Below are 16,349 nucleotides of genomic sequence, written 5' to 3' on the forward strand. Positions count from 1 at the left end.
TACCTTTGGATTACGCAGGTCGCCTTGCCCATGGTAACTTCTTGTTTGTTTCCGGCGTCCAGGAAAGATCCCGTGATTGTCAGTATAGTGCCACCAGACTTGGGCCCGAACGTTGGGAAGATCTTGTCAATGACTGGATCCTATATTTAGGGATTAGGTTTTTGGATATGAGCTTCCTGATTTCAATTTTACTGAAAGTTACATTAAAGCAGTGCTTCTCAATTATTTTTTGTTATGCCCACTCTAGGAAGAAGAAAACCTCTCGTGCCCCCCTCCAAGTAAGAGTGCCACTGCCCCTTAGTGTAGTGGAGGTGCAATTGCACTTTATTCTAGGACAGTTTAAAAAAATATATGATTATTATCATTACTATTATGTTTTTGTGTTTCTTTTCATTACAGTGTTTTTTTGTGTTTTGGTATTTCAAAGGCTTGTATGTTTCGGGGGGTTTCTTCTTTCTGAATATTGAGTTTAATAAAGAATTGAAAATCTTGAATATTACAAGTTTTTACTATTTGTTTGTCCAAACCAGAACAAATGGTAGACCCAATCGCGTAACGTTTCACATAAAAGATTATTGGTATATGGAGGAAACAAACGCCAGCGATCCGGTGCTTGCTGGACGAGGGAAGCAAGCCGCTAAAGGGATCGGAGCGTGTTCGGAATGCGGAAGTGGATCTCCCGGAGCGGGAGATCGTAATGTGGTGAAACAGGAAAAACGTGTCGAGAGCCGGAGCAAGGGATCAGAGGGTGGTCGGTGGTCAAAAACAGGTCGTAAGACGGGACAGGAGATCCGAACGTGGTCGGTGGTCAAAAACGGGTCGTAGACAATCAGGGAAATCAGGAACGGACGGGTGGAAAACGGGTGAAAAAACGGGACCGACAGAAGCCAGAGTCGAAGTGCTTGCCTTGCGCAAGCAAAAGTTCGCTGAAGGACTGACTAAGGGCGAGTGAAAGCACTGAGCTTCAGTAGGAAAGGGGAACCAATCAGGTAACCAGCAGCAGCTGGCGCCAAACGAGCGGGCACAAAGTGAGTGTAATGAGTAATCATGACAATTTTTTCTTTGCAATCAGGAGAAACACAAAACATGTACGATATCCTGTTATGTTGAATGATTTGGTCTATCAATAAAAAAATAAAAAATAAAATGCAAAAAACTTCCTAGGTCAAACGCGCCCCAATTGACATAAACCTTGCGTCCCACAATTTGAGAACCACTGCGTTAATGTATCGTGTTATCTTATCTCAGTTGAGGTCTAATTTTGGTCCCACTTGTTGGTTTCCATCGCATTTATTCCACTTCATCCCTAATTATTGAGTGAAATTTTAGTCTGCAACAAACCAAGCATTTTAGTCTTTGTTTTAGTTAAAGTTTATACACTTGTATTTGTCTTGTTTAGGTCAATAAAAACTAATAAAATGTAGTCTAGTTTTATTCAGGACATTCATTTTACACATTAATTGTTGTTGGTTTCCGATCTGAAATTAGTTCATATAATATGTTTATTATCCTTTTGAGGAAAATAATACTGAGGAATACATCTAGAAATGGCTATTTTGTATATAAGGCATATTCAAAGATAGGATGTGAACAAAATCATTTCATTTTAGTTTGGTCAAAATCCCATAAATTCCCTAACTAAAATGTCCATAGATTTATTTGAATTCAGACATTTTCTGTGAACTAAATCTGTCCCTTTATTAGTTAACGATAATTCACACTCATTTTAGTCCTAGTTTGTGAAAGGAGTTGCTCCTCTTGTTTTAATCAGGTTAAAAATGTGTGCTAACTAAATTATTTTCATAAAATTGCTTTTAAAATATGTTAAAATATATAGTGCATATTTTATATTTTTAGATGTTTTTATATTTCCTTGATATAATACATTCCATATATTTTTATAATACTGTATATTTTCAAAAATAAAATATACAAAGATTAAATTACGAGTAAGTTCATTCAGTTTTTAATATTGAACACCTGCAAGGGAGATTTCATGCGATGCCAGTTTGTTATTTTGACTATTATTGCGCACTGTTGTTCAATGATTGACTATTGCATCATTGTCTGTATTGTCCAATAATGTAGCTGTTCTTTGATATCCACACCCTTAAGGGCGGATCTACTTAAAAACTTGAAGATTTAATAAAAAGAGAGGGCTCAGGGAAAGGCATTGGAACGGGTGGGAATTCCTTAGATGAAGGCTTCTCTCTCTCAGTCCTCCTTGCAAGTTCGCATCAATATACAGACGCTCCCCTACTTACGACCATTCGACTTTTGAAAAACGGAAGATACGATCATTTTTTCAGGATGTCGAAAAATATCCGGACATTGCTGTACGTTAGATTTTGTATTGTGTGCACCTTTTTCCGAGTACAGGACATTACTGTAGTGCCTCTTTCCGCCGCTACCGGCATGTGGTGGCGCTGTGAGAGTTCACCCAGCATCCAGCCCAAATAAGAAATCCGCTTTCTTTTCCTACTTCGAGTGTAAACATATTATTCTGTATCTCCAGAACACTAAAAACTTTTAATTGTTTAATATCTTGTGCATCCATTCAATTTGGTTGGTTTAAAGTGTAAATAAGAGACAAGCCGTTTCTATTGAAATGAAAGTGGAATAAGAAAGCTTAATGCGGTTGTGAAAATGGTCACTTCCAAAAGTAAGTTAAGTTTAACTTTATGTATCTTTATAAAGCATATTATTTTATGAAACGTTTATTTTTCAGTACAAAACAGCACAGGTTACTTATACAAGCCTTAAAGATACTTATATAAACATTAAACATACAAAATATAGTACTGAAGCAACTTATGAACAAATTCAACTTACGAGCGATGGTCCGGAACCCATCTCGTTTGTGAGTAGGGCAGCGTCTGTCTTCCCTCTTTATTCCGAGTGTCAACTACTTAATCATCAGTTCTTCAGTAGTTTATAAAACCACTCAATGCAACATCATTGCATGCTGCATAGGTAACCTATCTTTCATACTCACTGCTGTCGACAACTGCTGTCGACCACAGCTCAAGTTCAGCCGCTCGTGTTCAGTGACTCAACGTTACATTCGGATCAAAGTTTTGTTTTGTTGCTTTACCTTAAAATTACTCATTTTAAACGTCAAAGTTGTTCCCAATGTCAATAACTTTTATATTTAAACGACATGGCTGTAACTTACAGTTAGATGTCAGTTGCATTCAGATGCAGGTTAACTAGATATATGATACAGCTAGATACCTTTTACAGATGCGCACCGGTTCTCTTACCACGAAGGTGAAGGCGTCATCCATGTAGGCGACCTTGTTTCCACTATTGACACCAATGGCGTGTCCTGACGGGGTGAAGTTCCCAGAGAAAACGGGGGAACACTGCATCTCAGTCCACCTAAAATCCACAACAACACCCCCCAAAACACAAGACTTAGTATGCTCCTAATCCAATCAAGCGCATCCCGTTCTGAAGGAATGCAACTGGGAAAGACCGTTAAGTGTGTTGAATTGTGTTTTTATTTTTTTTATTTCTTGTTAATTGGCTGTATTATTTTAAACAAGAGCGGGAGGTCAGGATGCAGCATTTTTTTCTCCTAGCAATTTTCCACTTAGCAGAGTCATGTGCTGAATGTGGGAATCTGGGATGGGAAGAGGGCCGGGGGCAGGGATGGGATTCTGTTGGGGGCTTCTTAACATTCCTACTCTAACGCACACAATAAGCTCCATTAAAGCCACTCCTATAGGACCTCTTTGTCGCATCAACGCACACAAAAGCACACAGCGGCAGACCTGTTGAGATTGTCCTGTCTTGAGAGTTTGCAGGGGGCACCGGCCAGCTCCACACTGACGAGCGACGCCTTAAAGCTTTCAGTTCGGTCGAAACCGAAGTTTTGGCCGCAGATGGTCACCACGGTGGAGCCGCGGAGAGGTCCTGATGAGGGAGAAACCTGGGGAAACATCATAGATGTTATAGCCCTGGCAAAAAGAAATTCTGGCACTGTTTATTTCTTGGCTTGTTTTGGGTCATATCGTGCCAACCGACTGGAACAAAGTCGAGTTGAAGGGATTTAAATGCAGAAAACTAAACGGATGCTGCACTATCAATCAGTTGGGTTTAAAGAAGCCTACAGTAGGTTTGGGTCTAAACTGGACCAGCCCAGTTTCTCGGCTTTATTTGGCCCTACATCCAGTGTAAAATGTGTAAGAATTCTACACAGAAGTCTGAGTCAATTAGAACAACTCAAACAATTGGGCTGTTTCCTGCAAATTGAACAAATTGACCCAAGTATTGGGTTGGTCCCATATTTGTTCCAATGGTCTTTAAAGTGTGGGTCAATATTTTGATCTTAGAGTTTTAAAACCATCAGTAGACTAGCTACAAGATAAAATTAAAACCAAACCAAATCAAATCTTCTAGATTCCATGTTTAACCTTACATTTTGGTTAAAGTAACCCAGTCTTCTCCAAAACCACTGCTACTGGATGATTCAGTCGGAACTCCAACCGATCGTTGGGTAAGCATATACCTCAAAATACGTTTAGATATGAGTCATTTCCTGTTTTTTCCTATTTTAAATTACTCGTCAGCACAAGTAACATGTTATATTTTATTTGTTTAGAGATTTTTATACATACCAGTTTGGTGTGAAACATTATTTTTTAATTTTATTTCAAGTATTTTCAATCTGAATTTATTTTGGGAGCATTTTAGTTCCCGTTAGATATTTATAGCTTTTTTTTACTTCTAGGAAAAAGGTACTTCCCTTTCTAAAATACTTCCTTCCTCAAGTTTAACCTCAAGGTTATCCTCTTGATTTCCCCCCTAACTTTCTCTTTCAAGTTGCATCCAGGTTAAAAGTTACTTCAGGTTTGTTACTGAGTATCAAACATCAGTCCCTTTTATTCATTTTTTTCCTTTTCAAAAGCTACTATAGTACCTTACTAGTTTTACCAGTTAGTTCATCTTAGTACTATATCAAAAAAATCCTACTTCAATTTATAGTAGGTAAAGGCGAAAAATCAAAATAGTTTGACTAATTTGTCATTTTAAAAATCACCCATTAAAAAACATTTTAAAAAAAGTGTTATGAATGAGAAAATCATGAACATTTTCAAATATGGTTCCAGTTACGTTCCCGTCTAGTTTGTACTGTTTAATTTTGATATCCTGTTTTGATATCAATCCTGTCTGTCCCGTTGTCTAATATCTGTTTCCAGTTTCGTTCCCGTCTTGTTTGTCCTGTTTATTTTCGATATCTTGTTTTGATATCAATCCTGTCTGTCCCGTCCTGTCCGGTATCGACCCCATCTGTCCGATATCTGCTCTGGCAATTGGTATCGATTTCGTCGGCCTCTGACTTCCTATAATTCTACGCCAGATTGCTGCCTAACATGCATGACTCCCCATTTCCCGTAAAATAAAAGGCTTGTGTGAGAAACGTCACGTATTTGGGTCCTGATCCTGTTCCGGTTCTTGACATTAAGCTATATTTTGCATAAGCTATAAATGTAAAATTTGCGTCAAAACATAATTGACAAGATATTTGTGTATTTTTATACAATAATTTAAAAACAAAAGTTTAAAATTGTATTTGGCGAGACTGATTTCTAAAATTGAGATTTGATTTTGGCGCCATAACTTTTAGTAGAGTATATGCACTTACACGACTATTTCTTTTCTCAGTTGCTCTAAGCCTTGAATTACTGGAGGTCCTCCCTTGTACAATTTACATTTTTTACAGTCCAGTTACTTTAAATGTTTTGTCCATATACAGTAAGATTTTCAAATAGTGATGACATTGTTATCCATGGACAGCGTCTTCAAAGGGCTCAAATGGAATGTGCGTATCAAAAGGTCAATAGAAAACTGTAATGTAATGTTTCATTTGGATGCGATTGGCTTGTGCAGGTGTTGTTAATGTTGTGTGTTCCGTGTCAGATGCACGTTCCGTTTCGGGGGGTGGGGGAGAAAAAGAGGAAAATTGTTTTCTCAAGTTGTTCAGCGGTCGTAAAGAAAGCAACGGCATGTCGATCTTCTCTCGGCGCCGACGACACAAAAACAACATCTCTGTCTGTGGGGAAGCTCCATCGGAGCTGGAAAGTGGGAATAGTGCTTGATGGAATACTGTGCAAACACATGCAGAAGAAGCATTCTATACACAAGTCATCTGAGACGGTTGAGAACAGACATTGTGAAGGCATCACATCGCTTCGCAGGACTCCACAGGCTTCAAAAACCGACTGACGTCCTGCTGTCCTATGGACGCGCCTGCACAGAATGGCTTTGTTGCGTGCTTGCCATTTCTTGCTTGGTGATTTCTTCTGATTTTACTTTGCATCTATGTCGGATGACGTATGTTCACGCTTAGCTGCCCCCGCCCCGTTACCTCAATGTTATTTCCTAACGATATATCAGTGAGATGATTCATTCGTGATTTTGGGACAGATATGATCAGGCAATCCTTTGTAAAATAAACCAATCTTTCCAGCAAAAATAATTTCTGCTGAGATTACTAATAGGATTTTTATTTTCTTTATGAGCCGATAAAACCGGTCTGAATGCTTCGCAGAGATTGTCTATCTTTAAAGTGAAAGACAACCAAATGTTTTATGGTGTGGGGATTAACGAAACTCAAAGTGTTATGTGTTTGTAGGATAAGAGTTTAGATGGAATGTTTTTAAGGTGACCATTTTGACATTGATGCAAAAAATTGGTTGGCAATTAGCTGATCTATCAGCAACAACAAAGTCGTCATCAACAAAAACTCCAAAAATGACTGCTCTGAAAATGGATGTAACAGCTACGTTTTTTTCCCCTTGTATTCTACAAACAAAATAGTGTGTCCCTTAGAAGATATTATCGTTAAGAAACCATTTGGTATGATTCTCACTTTGATGAAAAATCAAAGTTGGACAGACCTTTGCCTTTTCTGCTGCATAACATTTTTTAAAAATGTGATGGACAAAAATCTAGTTCAGCATCTAGATCGTGCACACATACGTTGTACCTCAGGTTACTTCTTAGTTTGGGTTGTTCCTTTGTAAATTTGAAAATTACTCCCCCAAGTTTTTTTTGTTACTACTACCTCAGGTTACGTCCTTTTACATCTGTTTGATTGCTTACTCCTAGTATTTTCTCATTCCTCATTCTATGCAACCTACTTCATCCTAAGTGACATTTCTCCACCGCAAGACATGTTTCTATTACTTTGAGGCTTACCTCTAGGTTACCTCACTATTTCTTCATAATTTTCAGGGATGTGTGTTGCTGGGTCAATTAAAGTTTCCCTACTTACCTCGAGTCATTTTGGGTGCGAGCTGCGTCCTATACTGTACACACTTATCCTTTCCAGCTTTTTTCTTCGTAACGTTATTTGTTCATAAATTAATGGCCAAATACCATCTCTATGCTCCTTTTTTGGTCACTAACTATTACCTTGGTGACAATGGGCGCACAGTAGTCCTGCGTCCAGGCAGAGGAGGCGGAACAATGGTGAGCTCGGGTGCAGCGGCCGTTGCACCAACCGCACTCGGTTACTCGCGAAGACAGCAAACAAGAAGTGCAGGACGTCAGCTGACCACAGCCTGGGCCAATCAGGGGCACTCTGGTGATCTGGGTGAATTCAAATATGGGAGCCGGTCAACATTTGTAGCGAAAATTGCTCTCAATCAATAGCAATGCAAGTTGGATATTCCTCACAACCAATACATATTTCGTTGTTTTAAGACATCACCTTGTTGCCGGTGGCTACAAGCAAAGCTCCGCCCCCCTGTCCGTCAAGCAGTGGAACGGAGGTTGTGACTGGTTGGGCGTCCAAGCGCAGGTTGACGTGCGGAGATGCCAAGCGGGAGAAGCGTACCTGGATGGAAGATGTTTGAAAATCATGTAAGGGAAACAACACCAATCGCATACATTACAAGCACTCGCTGTGTGTAAAGTGTGTAAAAGAGACATACACTAGAATTTACAGGAAGCATATGGCTCTTAGATCTGGTTCTTCCCACACTTTTTTTCATCTTCCATCATTTTATCCATTATCCATTCATTCCCTTTTCTCTCAGCGCAGCCAACAGAACACAAGACAATACAATATTTGTTATTGCTACTTTGCTAAAATATTGTATTTCTCCATTTTTGTAAATACTATTTATCGCGTTCCAGGACCATACTCAGTTTTCTTAGATACAATTTTTGGAACTGTTGTCTGACCTAGTAACCTATGGGGAAATTAAATCTGAAAGATATGAGGGAGCAAGACCGTGATTTTGTATAATACCAACAGAACCTTAAAATCACATCTTAAGCTAACAGGGAGCCAATGCAGCTTAGCTAAAATCGGGCTAAAATCGGGGTGATCAAATTTTCTTGTCATAGTTAAAAGCCTCGCTGCAGAATTTTGCACCAGCTGCCGGCTCTTGATTTTGGACTTCGGGAGACCGGAGAGTGGTACATTGCAGTAATCAAGACAGGATAATTCATGAAACACATGAATTATAATCTCCACGTCCGACTGAGACAGCATAGGGCGAATTTTAGCAATGTTGCGAAGATGGAGGAAAGCTGTTCTAGTAATATTCTTAACGTGTAACTGTTGAGACACCTAGATTTTTAACCGAGTCAGTCTGGGTGATATTACATTTGTCAATGTTCAGAGCAGTGTTTGAGAACAAGTCACAGCATTTAGATGGACCAATAACTAACATTTCGGTCTTTTAAGGGTTGAGGCGCAAGAAGTTAAGTGACAGCCATCTTTTTATCTCAGTGAGGCAGGGGTCCAAATTTCCACAGTTTAGTGGGGCACATATAGTTGAGTATCATCTTTGTAGCAATGAAAACTGATATTATACCTGCGAATACAGTTAGTCTTTGGTGCCGCAATCACCTTCGAAAAATAGGCTGATTTTGCAGAGGCAGGGGCTGCTTTATACTTTAACAAGCTGTCATGATTAACGATTGGATTCAACTGTGCCCGCTCATTTGGCGCCAACTGCTGCGGGTTCTGATTGGCTCCCTGCCCTTATTTAAACCCAGTCCTGTCAATCCCCTGTTAGTCCATCTGTGAACCCCTGTCTATACAAGGCAAGCCTTTTTTGACCCTGACTCCCGCCTGTCCCGTTTGTCTCTGGCTATGACCTGTTTTGTTCCCGACCACGTCTGCTCTCCCGTCCCGGCTTACGACTCATTTTTGATCCCGACTACGTCTACTCTCCCGTCCTGGCTTATGACTCGTTTCCGACCCCGACCACGCTTTGCTCCCCCAGCCCCGGCTACCGACCTGTTTTTCCGTCCTTGACACCGCCATCGCCCGCTAAGGAAGATCCTCCTCCGTATTTGGATCACAGTCAGAGTGCGAGAGCGACTTGTCTAGCGAGCACCGGATCGCGGGCGCTGCCCTTCCTCTCTCTAGCTTAATAAACTTGCGAGAAACATTACGCGATTGGGTCTACCCTTTGTTCCGGGCGTGACACGTCTTGACGGAAAACCTCAAGCTTGGTAGCGAAGATCAGGGGATGGTGTACTAATAGTCTGTGGTCTGCAATAATCTGTGGTCTGTGTAGCCCTTCGAGACTCCTTGTGATTAAGGGCATCACAAATAAACATGACTTGACAAATAGTGATGTATAATGCACACTCGTGTATAACGCGCACCCCTAATTTTTGATTACAAATCAGGATGAGAATTTGGATTCCTTTTTCTTGGCTCAAACTATGCATTGTGACAAATGCTATTAAATACGTACGGCCAACAAAGTAAACAAAGTAAACTCTGAACACTATACCACAATAACATGTAAAATATTTGTTGAATTTCCTTTACAAATTCCTCATTAGATATAACAAAGACTCCCCCGTTGTGCTATTTTGGTTTTATTAAAATCTTTCAGGACAACTTTCCGTTTTTTCTATTCTCTAACATTCATCTCTGGTACGGTGAATTTTTATGCTAGCTGCTTGTTTTCTGTGTATTCTAGCATTATCCGCAACTTTGAGCTTGAAAGAGACGTGAAATGCAGATACAATAATATATTACTGCACAACCTCATGTATAGTGTACACACAAAGTTTTATTTAGAGTCTATTTAGGTCAAAAACAGAAGTGCGCGATATACATGAATAAATACGGTAATCCGTATTCAAGATGCCCATCAGGCAGAATTTTCCAGGTTTTTGAGTTTTTATGATTAATAAACGGAAATTCGAATATATTCAGGGGTGGCAAAAAGGTTTAAAAAATGGTTGAGAAACATAAACCTTTTTTCGTCCAGAAAGTTTATGTACTGGCAACTTTTTGACCACCTGCGCCGGGCACCAAAATGACAAAAGGACAGCGTGAGTGTCGTTCATTGTTTGAAGCTGACAGCTTTTGCTGTATTTTCAGTTTCCTGCCCGCATGGCTATCTCCGCCACAGCTCTGAGGAAACGTTTCTCCCCTCGGTTTTATCCACTGTGGGAATAACATGGCGGTCGCGTTGTTTGTTCGGCAAACACCCCCCACCACAGCAACTCCACAAAAACACCCCCCCTTCCCCCGCTGCCTAATACAATAAGCTGTAATTCACACCGCCATTAACTCCTCCAGGCGACCATTATTCTCAGTGTTGCAACGCTGACGTCGAACCGCTGGGGAGGTCGCACGGCTGACAGAGTGTGTGAGAATGAGGAAGTATTGTAGACAATCACGTTCAGTCAGAAAAAGTGCCACTCCCCCCACTTCTTGAAAAGTCATTGATGTACAGTACAGTGGTACCTCTTTATACAAGCACTTCTAAACACGAACATTTTATTTGCAAAACAATCGCTATACAAAGGAGAATCCATGTGCCAAGCAGTCCCAGAGGCTACCACAAGAGAATGCTCACCGCTCGTTACCGCTCACTACCAGCATCAGCTGGTTCCAGTTTGTGCATGCAAACTACTACAGGCAAAAAACAAGAACTCAAAATGAACATACACGCTGGAATTGTTACTATGTTATTACCGACTTACTTATCAAAAATAGGGTTAAATAGACTCAGTCAACTAATAAAAAATATTTTTACTAGAAAATCACAATGACACAGCACTGGTGAGCTATTTTTTTAACTGTCCTCAGGGCCCGGTCACACAGCCGTTTGCGTCTGTATCGCGGGTAAAATATTGCGTTTTTTTTTGCCCGTGGTAGCCCGCGATGGAAAATGCGCAAAATTGGCCAACCCGCTGTTCATCGGTGGTATGCCCGCAAAACAGACGCCGGCGACTGTTCCGCTTCCTCATCGCGTCATTTCCGCGTCATTTTCTCGTGTGGACCACGGGTATAAAAGCTGCCGAGCCGGCGTTATGCTGAGAAATGCATCCTTGCCGAGATTTGCATCCCCTCGCTACTACAACCACTTTTACCTCGTTTTATCTCACTTTTATATCACTTTTAGGGAATTTAATGGCGAACATATAACCCAAACCACTTCGTCTTGCATTTGTTGGGAATGTAATACAACTCAAACCATTTCGTCTTTGTATTTGTTGTGAATGTAATCGAACGGTAATGCACGCCATATACAAATCACTTTTGAGCAGGTAACATGTTTATTTTGCCTTTTTCTATTCAAATCGCTCGTATTGAAACTGTTATGCACTCTACCATAAAGCTTATTTCTGCATAATAAGCTTTACGGTAGAGTGCATAACAGTTCTCAAAAGTGATTTATATACGGTGTGCATTACCGTTCGATTACGTTCACAACAAGAACAAAGACGGAATGGTTTAAGTTGTATTACATTCCCAACAAATGCAAGACGAAGTCTCATCTCATCTCATCTCATCAGCCGTACCGCTTATCCTCATTAGGGTCGCGGTGGGGCTGGAGCCCATCCCAGCCATCTCCAGGCAGTGGGCAGGGGACACCCTGAACTGGTTGCCAGCCAATCGCAGGGCAGCAAGACGAAGTGTATTGTGTTATATGTTCGCCATTATATTCCATAAAAGTGAGATAAAACGAGGTAAAAGTGGTTGTAGTAGCGAGGGGATGCAAATCTCGGCAGGGATGCATTTCTCGGCATAACACCGGGCTGTAGAAATCATAACCGCTCAAGACACAGTCCCGTGAAGATCAAGATTTCAAGCTATGGCACCGAAGAAGCCAATATGTTATTATTGTAATAGTTTTGCATTTTTATTTTATTATCTTGTTATGAAATGAAAATAAATGTCAAGGAATAAAAATGGATTAAGACGAGGTCACTACGGTGACGGGGATCCATGTCCACCCCTTGACGTCTCAAGCACAACTGACGTGTGCTCGGCAAATCGCGCTGTATATACGCGGAGAAAGGCGTTTGACCGTCACACGCGTAACACGCTAATTTCACGTAATAACACCGTGATACAGGCGCAGAACATGCTATGACCGTGCTCCACCCACGATTACCCGCTGAAATTTCGCGTCCTACCCATGTGTAACCACGCCCTGGCTGCGGCCAGAGCACGTCGTTCCGCGTAATTTCCGCGTCATTACCTCGTGTGCCGCCCGCGGTTAACACGTGGTCTAAAGTTTTGAGCAACGCAAAACTTTTTCGCGCGGCCAACCGCGTGTGAATTTCCGACCGCGTGTAAAGCACTGCTGTATCTCGTCTATATGGCGATCTCAAAGCGTCCAACATCATCTGCTTCACGGGCAGAAATATCTGGCCGTGATTCAGCCTCGATACGCCCGTGAAAGGCTTGGTGACCGGGCCCTAAAGTTTTGAGCAGCGCAAAACTTTTTCGTGCTGCCAACCGCGTGTGAATTTCCGACTGCGTGTAATGCACTGCTGTATCTCGTCTGTATGGCGATCTCAAAGCGTCCAACAGCATCTGAATCACGGGCAGAAATTTCTGCCCGTGATTCAGACGCAAACGGCTGTGTGACCGGGCCCTTAGGGGAAGCTTAGGAGGCATCAATTTGGAGATCTCTTGTCTAGAACTGCAGCATATGTCAAGATTTTGGAACAGGAAGCTGTCAACTGGACATTTTGTAGTCTGTGTATTGTCTGTTGATGCCATTGCAGCCTGGTCATCCTAAAAGGGGGATTACCTTTATGTGTGGCCCCTTCTCAAGGTTTTTAAATTGCCCTCAATCTGAGGTTTTGGAGTTTGTCCTTGCCCTCATGTAGGTTTCAGATCAGGGGATGTTGCAACGGTGGTCTGTGCAGCCCTTTGAGACCGTTTGTGATTAAGGGCTATACGAAAAAATATAACTTTTTTTGCTGATGGCCGTAACACTAACAATGATTATTATATTCTGATTGCCACTCTAATGTATTGCACATTTACCCTTTTGATAATATCTGAAGAATTTTTACAAATACTCTCGTGAGTACAGGGGTGCATTTGTTTACGCAGGTATACATTACATGACGGTGAAAATATAGCAAGCGGAAAGTGGGTGAGCTGACGTTTTGGCAAAGAGCGAACAAGCGAGCTGGAAAACGGCGACAGCTGCACGGAAAAGGGCGGGATGGCGTAGCCAATGAGAGAAGGCTCTTCACGCTGGTCGGCACGTTAATGGCCGAGCGGCGGTCTTCGCTGACACGTTTGCTTGCTCGACATTCCCGGCCCAGTGAGGGTCCTGTGCAGCTGTCACTGTGTGTATTTCTCTTGCAGCTGTCATTTCAAATTAACAGTCCGGCAATGCCTTGCCAGGGTTTCTGCAGCTTAAGGCAAGTTAAATTCAAGACTTTTTAAGACTTTTCAAATTCCTTTTCAAATCAAATTTAATACCAAGTTGACAAAAAAAGAACACAGTAATTAACGAACAAAATACAAAAACACAAGTATTTCTTGCACACAATACATTACCTGGCACAGCTTTTTAGCTATGGCGAAAAATGATTGCCGGACAGCCACTTCTCATGAAATTGAATTTCCTATGGTCCAAAGTAAGTTGCTTTGGGTACTGTGCGTAGACCTAAGACATGCGTCTGCTCTGAAGGGCCCGACTGAAACCACATCACCGTTTTGATAGTTCCGTTATTATAGTCAAGCGCTGTTGTCATGATAGTTATTTGGTGAATTATAAAATCAAGACAATAAATGTTACTAAATCTTTTTAGTTCGAACAAATATAAACCTATTCAATGTGTTCATATTTTTAAGACATTCGAAATTGGATTCAAGACCGTATAATGCCAATTAAGGACTTTTTTAAAAGAATAATTAATTTATTGTGTTTTAAGAATATTCAAGGATCTGCAGAAACCATGGGGGAAAAAAGTATTGGAACAGCAAAGATTCATCAATTACTGTATCAATTTGACTGGAAACACAATGACTCGATTTTGAACTCCCCAAAGAATTTGGATAAAGAGTTGACCAATCCACTACTTGGGTTAATTTAACCCAAATTTCTATTTTACACAAACCTCAATGGGGCTGTGTCGTACGAATCAATGCTTTTAATTTTTTCTTTTTATATAACAAGAAATTGGATTGGATTACACTTTGCATCCCAAAAACATCTTCTAAAATGGGATCCGTTTAATTACAAAAAAACAATGAAGTGTTAATTAAAAGCCCAAAATGATTCGTTTTTATATATATTTCTTTATTTTGTACAACACACACACACACACGAACACACTGAAGGTTGCGTAACAGTAAACTATGTATTGGATAGATCTATTTTAGACAATTTCAGTTTTTTTGACCTAGTTTTTTTGAGTCTGGTTCAATGACACAATGGATGAATGAATGAATGAATGGATTATTGAATTAATGCATAAACTGATGTATGGATAGATGGATGAACGAATAAGTGAATGGACGTCTATTATAAGTTATCGTACCGAAAGTTTTACCATCTAAAGCCTGAATAGACACGAAAAGTCTGCAATTCTTCTTTAAACATGACAAATGGACACATTTCCTGTCTGCTTGAATTATATTTAAAGTTCCACTTCTGAATCTTTTTTTACCCCGCGCCATGAAGTTTTGTATGAATTGTGGCCCAAAAGAAATCTGGCCTAAGAAGGACTCCAGGAGGACTGCCGTTTTGGTCAGTAGCCAAAAAGAGTGGGCTAAATCTATCATGTGTTTGGAGAAATAAACTACTTTCAATGATAGCATGACATCAGCTTGCATTCTTATCACAAATACACACTAAAAACCTTATTGAAGGACACAAAAATACCACCGTTATAACTTTCCGGGAGTCATTCAAAGATGAACTCTGTGAGGATGTGGTCCAAACGGCTAGGAAATCACTGATGTCGACCAAACACTATGACCGCAAAAGTTTAAGACTCCGCTCAAACGTGTCTAAAACCACAGTGACTTGTACTTCCTGTCTTAAATACGTTAAAACGCTGAAAGAAAAGTAGCAGGTGCGAACGCCAACAAACAGCTGCAATTTGGGCACACAACACGCCAAACGCAGTGTGAGCGGAGCCTGGCTGAACAGACATCAAGCTGAGGGTATTTTTTACCCCCCCAATAAAACTTTTCCAACCAAGTTGGAAAGTGTCGTCTCCGGGACAAAAAAATCTGCTCAGCACCGCAGGACTTGTTCCAAAACTTTTCTGGACCTCTGGGAAGTGCTCACCCCTCAGTAAAAGTTGTTTTCCCCCTCATAAACTCTAGCAAAGACTACATTAAGACAGGTGCTTTCCTTCTGTCCAGATACATCAGACTGGAACAAAAATTTAGATGGCAGTTCTTTCAGTCCAAACGCACAATGGGCCTTCTTTACTAACAGCGCCTACAGATGATTTATGTGAATGAATTTGGTGTATGATTTGTTTTTCTTTTTTAGTTTGGGGACAGTAAAGGAGGGACGGAATCCGTATGAGGACAAATACAAACAGTATGTTTGAAAATGAAAAAAATAACTACAGTATTGGAGATCCCGTTGGAGATACAGTTGTTTAAAATTACATTTTTATCTATTTGATAAACAATGTTGTAGTTCCCTGGAAGCTGCGGTCCGGGTATGAAAACAAAAATCACATACATTCTAATTTAATATTGCAAATAGTGAGAAGTTTGGGAAAACATAACTTATTGTAGAACGTTAGAACAAATCCGTATTTTGTGCGATGATTAAAAACTAAAAAACGAATAATAAGCAAAACAATGACCCCAGAAATGAAACAATTCTTTCTATCGCCCAATACCTGAATGAGGCGTCCGTCTGCGGTGCCCAGGAACGCCACAGCGCGTCCGTGGACAGGCAGAACTTTGATGGAGGTGACCAAGGTTCCCGTGAGTTCCTTGTGCCAGTACTCCAGACGCTGCACAAACTGGGTCACCTGCAGGCGGTATTTCCCCTCTTTGCCCTCGTGTATGCCTTCGTGTGGGTCACAGTCGTCCGACGAGCTCTGCGAAAAGACAACGGGCAAAAGTGCAAACA

The 16,349-nt window shown here is 40.8% G+C and overlaps 1 protein-coding gene across 2 annotated transcripts in view; it reads right to left on the reverse strand.

Annotated features, from left to right (window-relative positions):
• The window catches only part of met (MET proto-oncogene, receptor tyrosine kinase), a 99,375-nt gene that overhangs the window by 37,497 nt on the left and 45,529 nt on the right, over positions 1–16,349 (reverse strand). For both annotated transcript variants that reach the window (XM_088340423.1, XM_088340422.1), the window contains 6 exons: positions 16,114–16,317; positions 7,721–7,846; positions 7,423–7,599; positions 3,777–3,934; positions 3,264–3,381; positions 4–140 (listed from right to left, as the gene is read on the reverse strand). In XM_088340423.1, the coding sequence (XP_088196549.1) occupies positions 4–140; positions 3,264–3,381; positions 3,777–3,934; positions 7,423–7,599; positions 7,721–7,846; positions 16,114–16,317 (920 nt within the window). The remainder of the gene's footprint in view (positions 1–3; positions 141–3,263; positions 3,382–3,776; positions 3,935–7,422; positions 7,600–7,720; positions 7,847–16,113; positions 16,318–16,349) is intronic.

Source organism: Urocampus carinirostris, chromosome 7 (assembly GCF_059441175.1).
Source record: "Urocampus carinirostris isolate Australia breed hairy pipefish chromosome 7, RoL_Ucar_1.0, whole genome shotgun sequence".
Lineage (NCBI taxonomy): Eukaryota > Metazoa > Chordata > Actinopteri > Syngnathiformes > Syngnathidae > Urocampus > Urocampus carinirostris.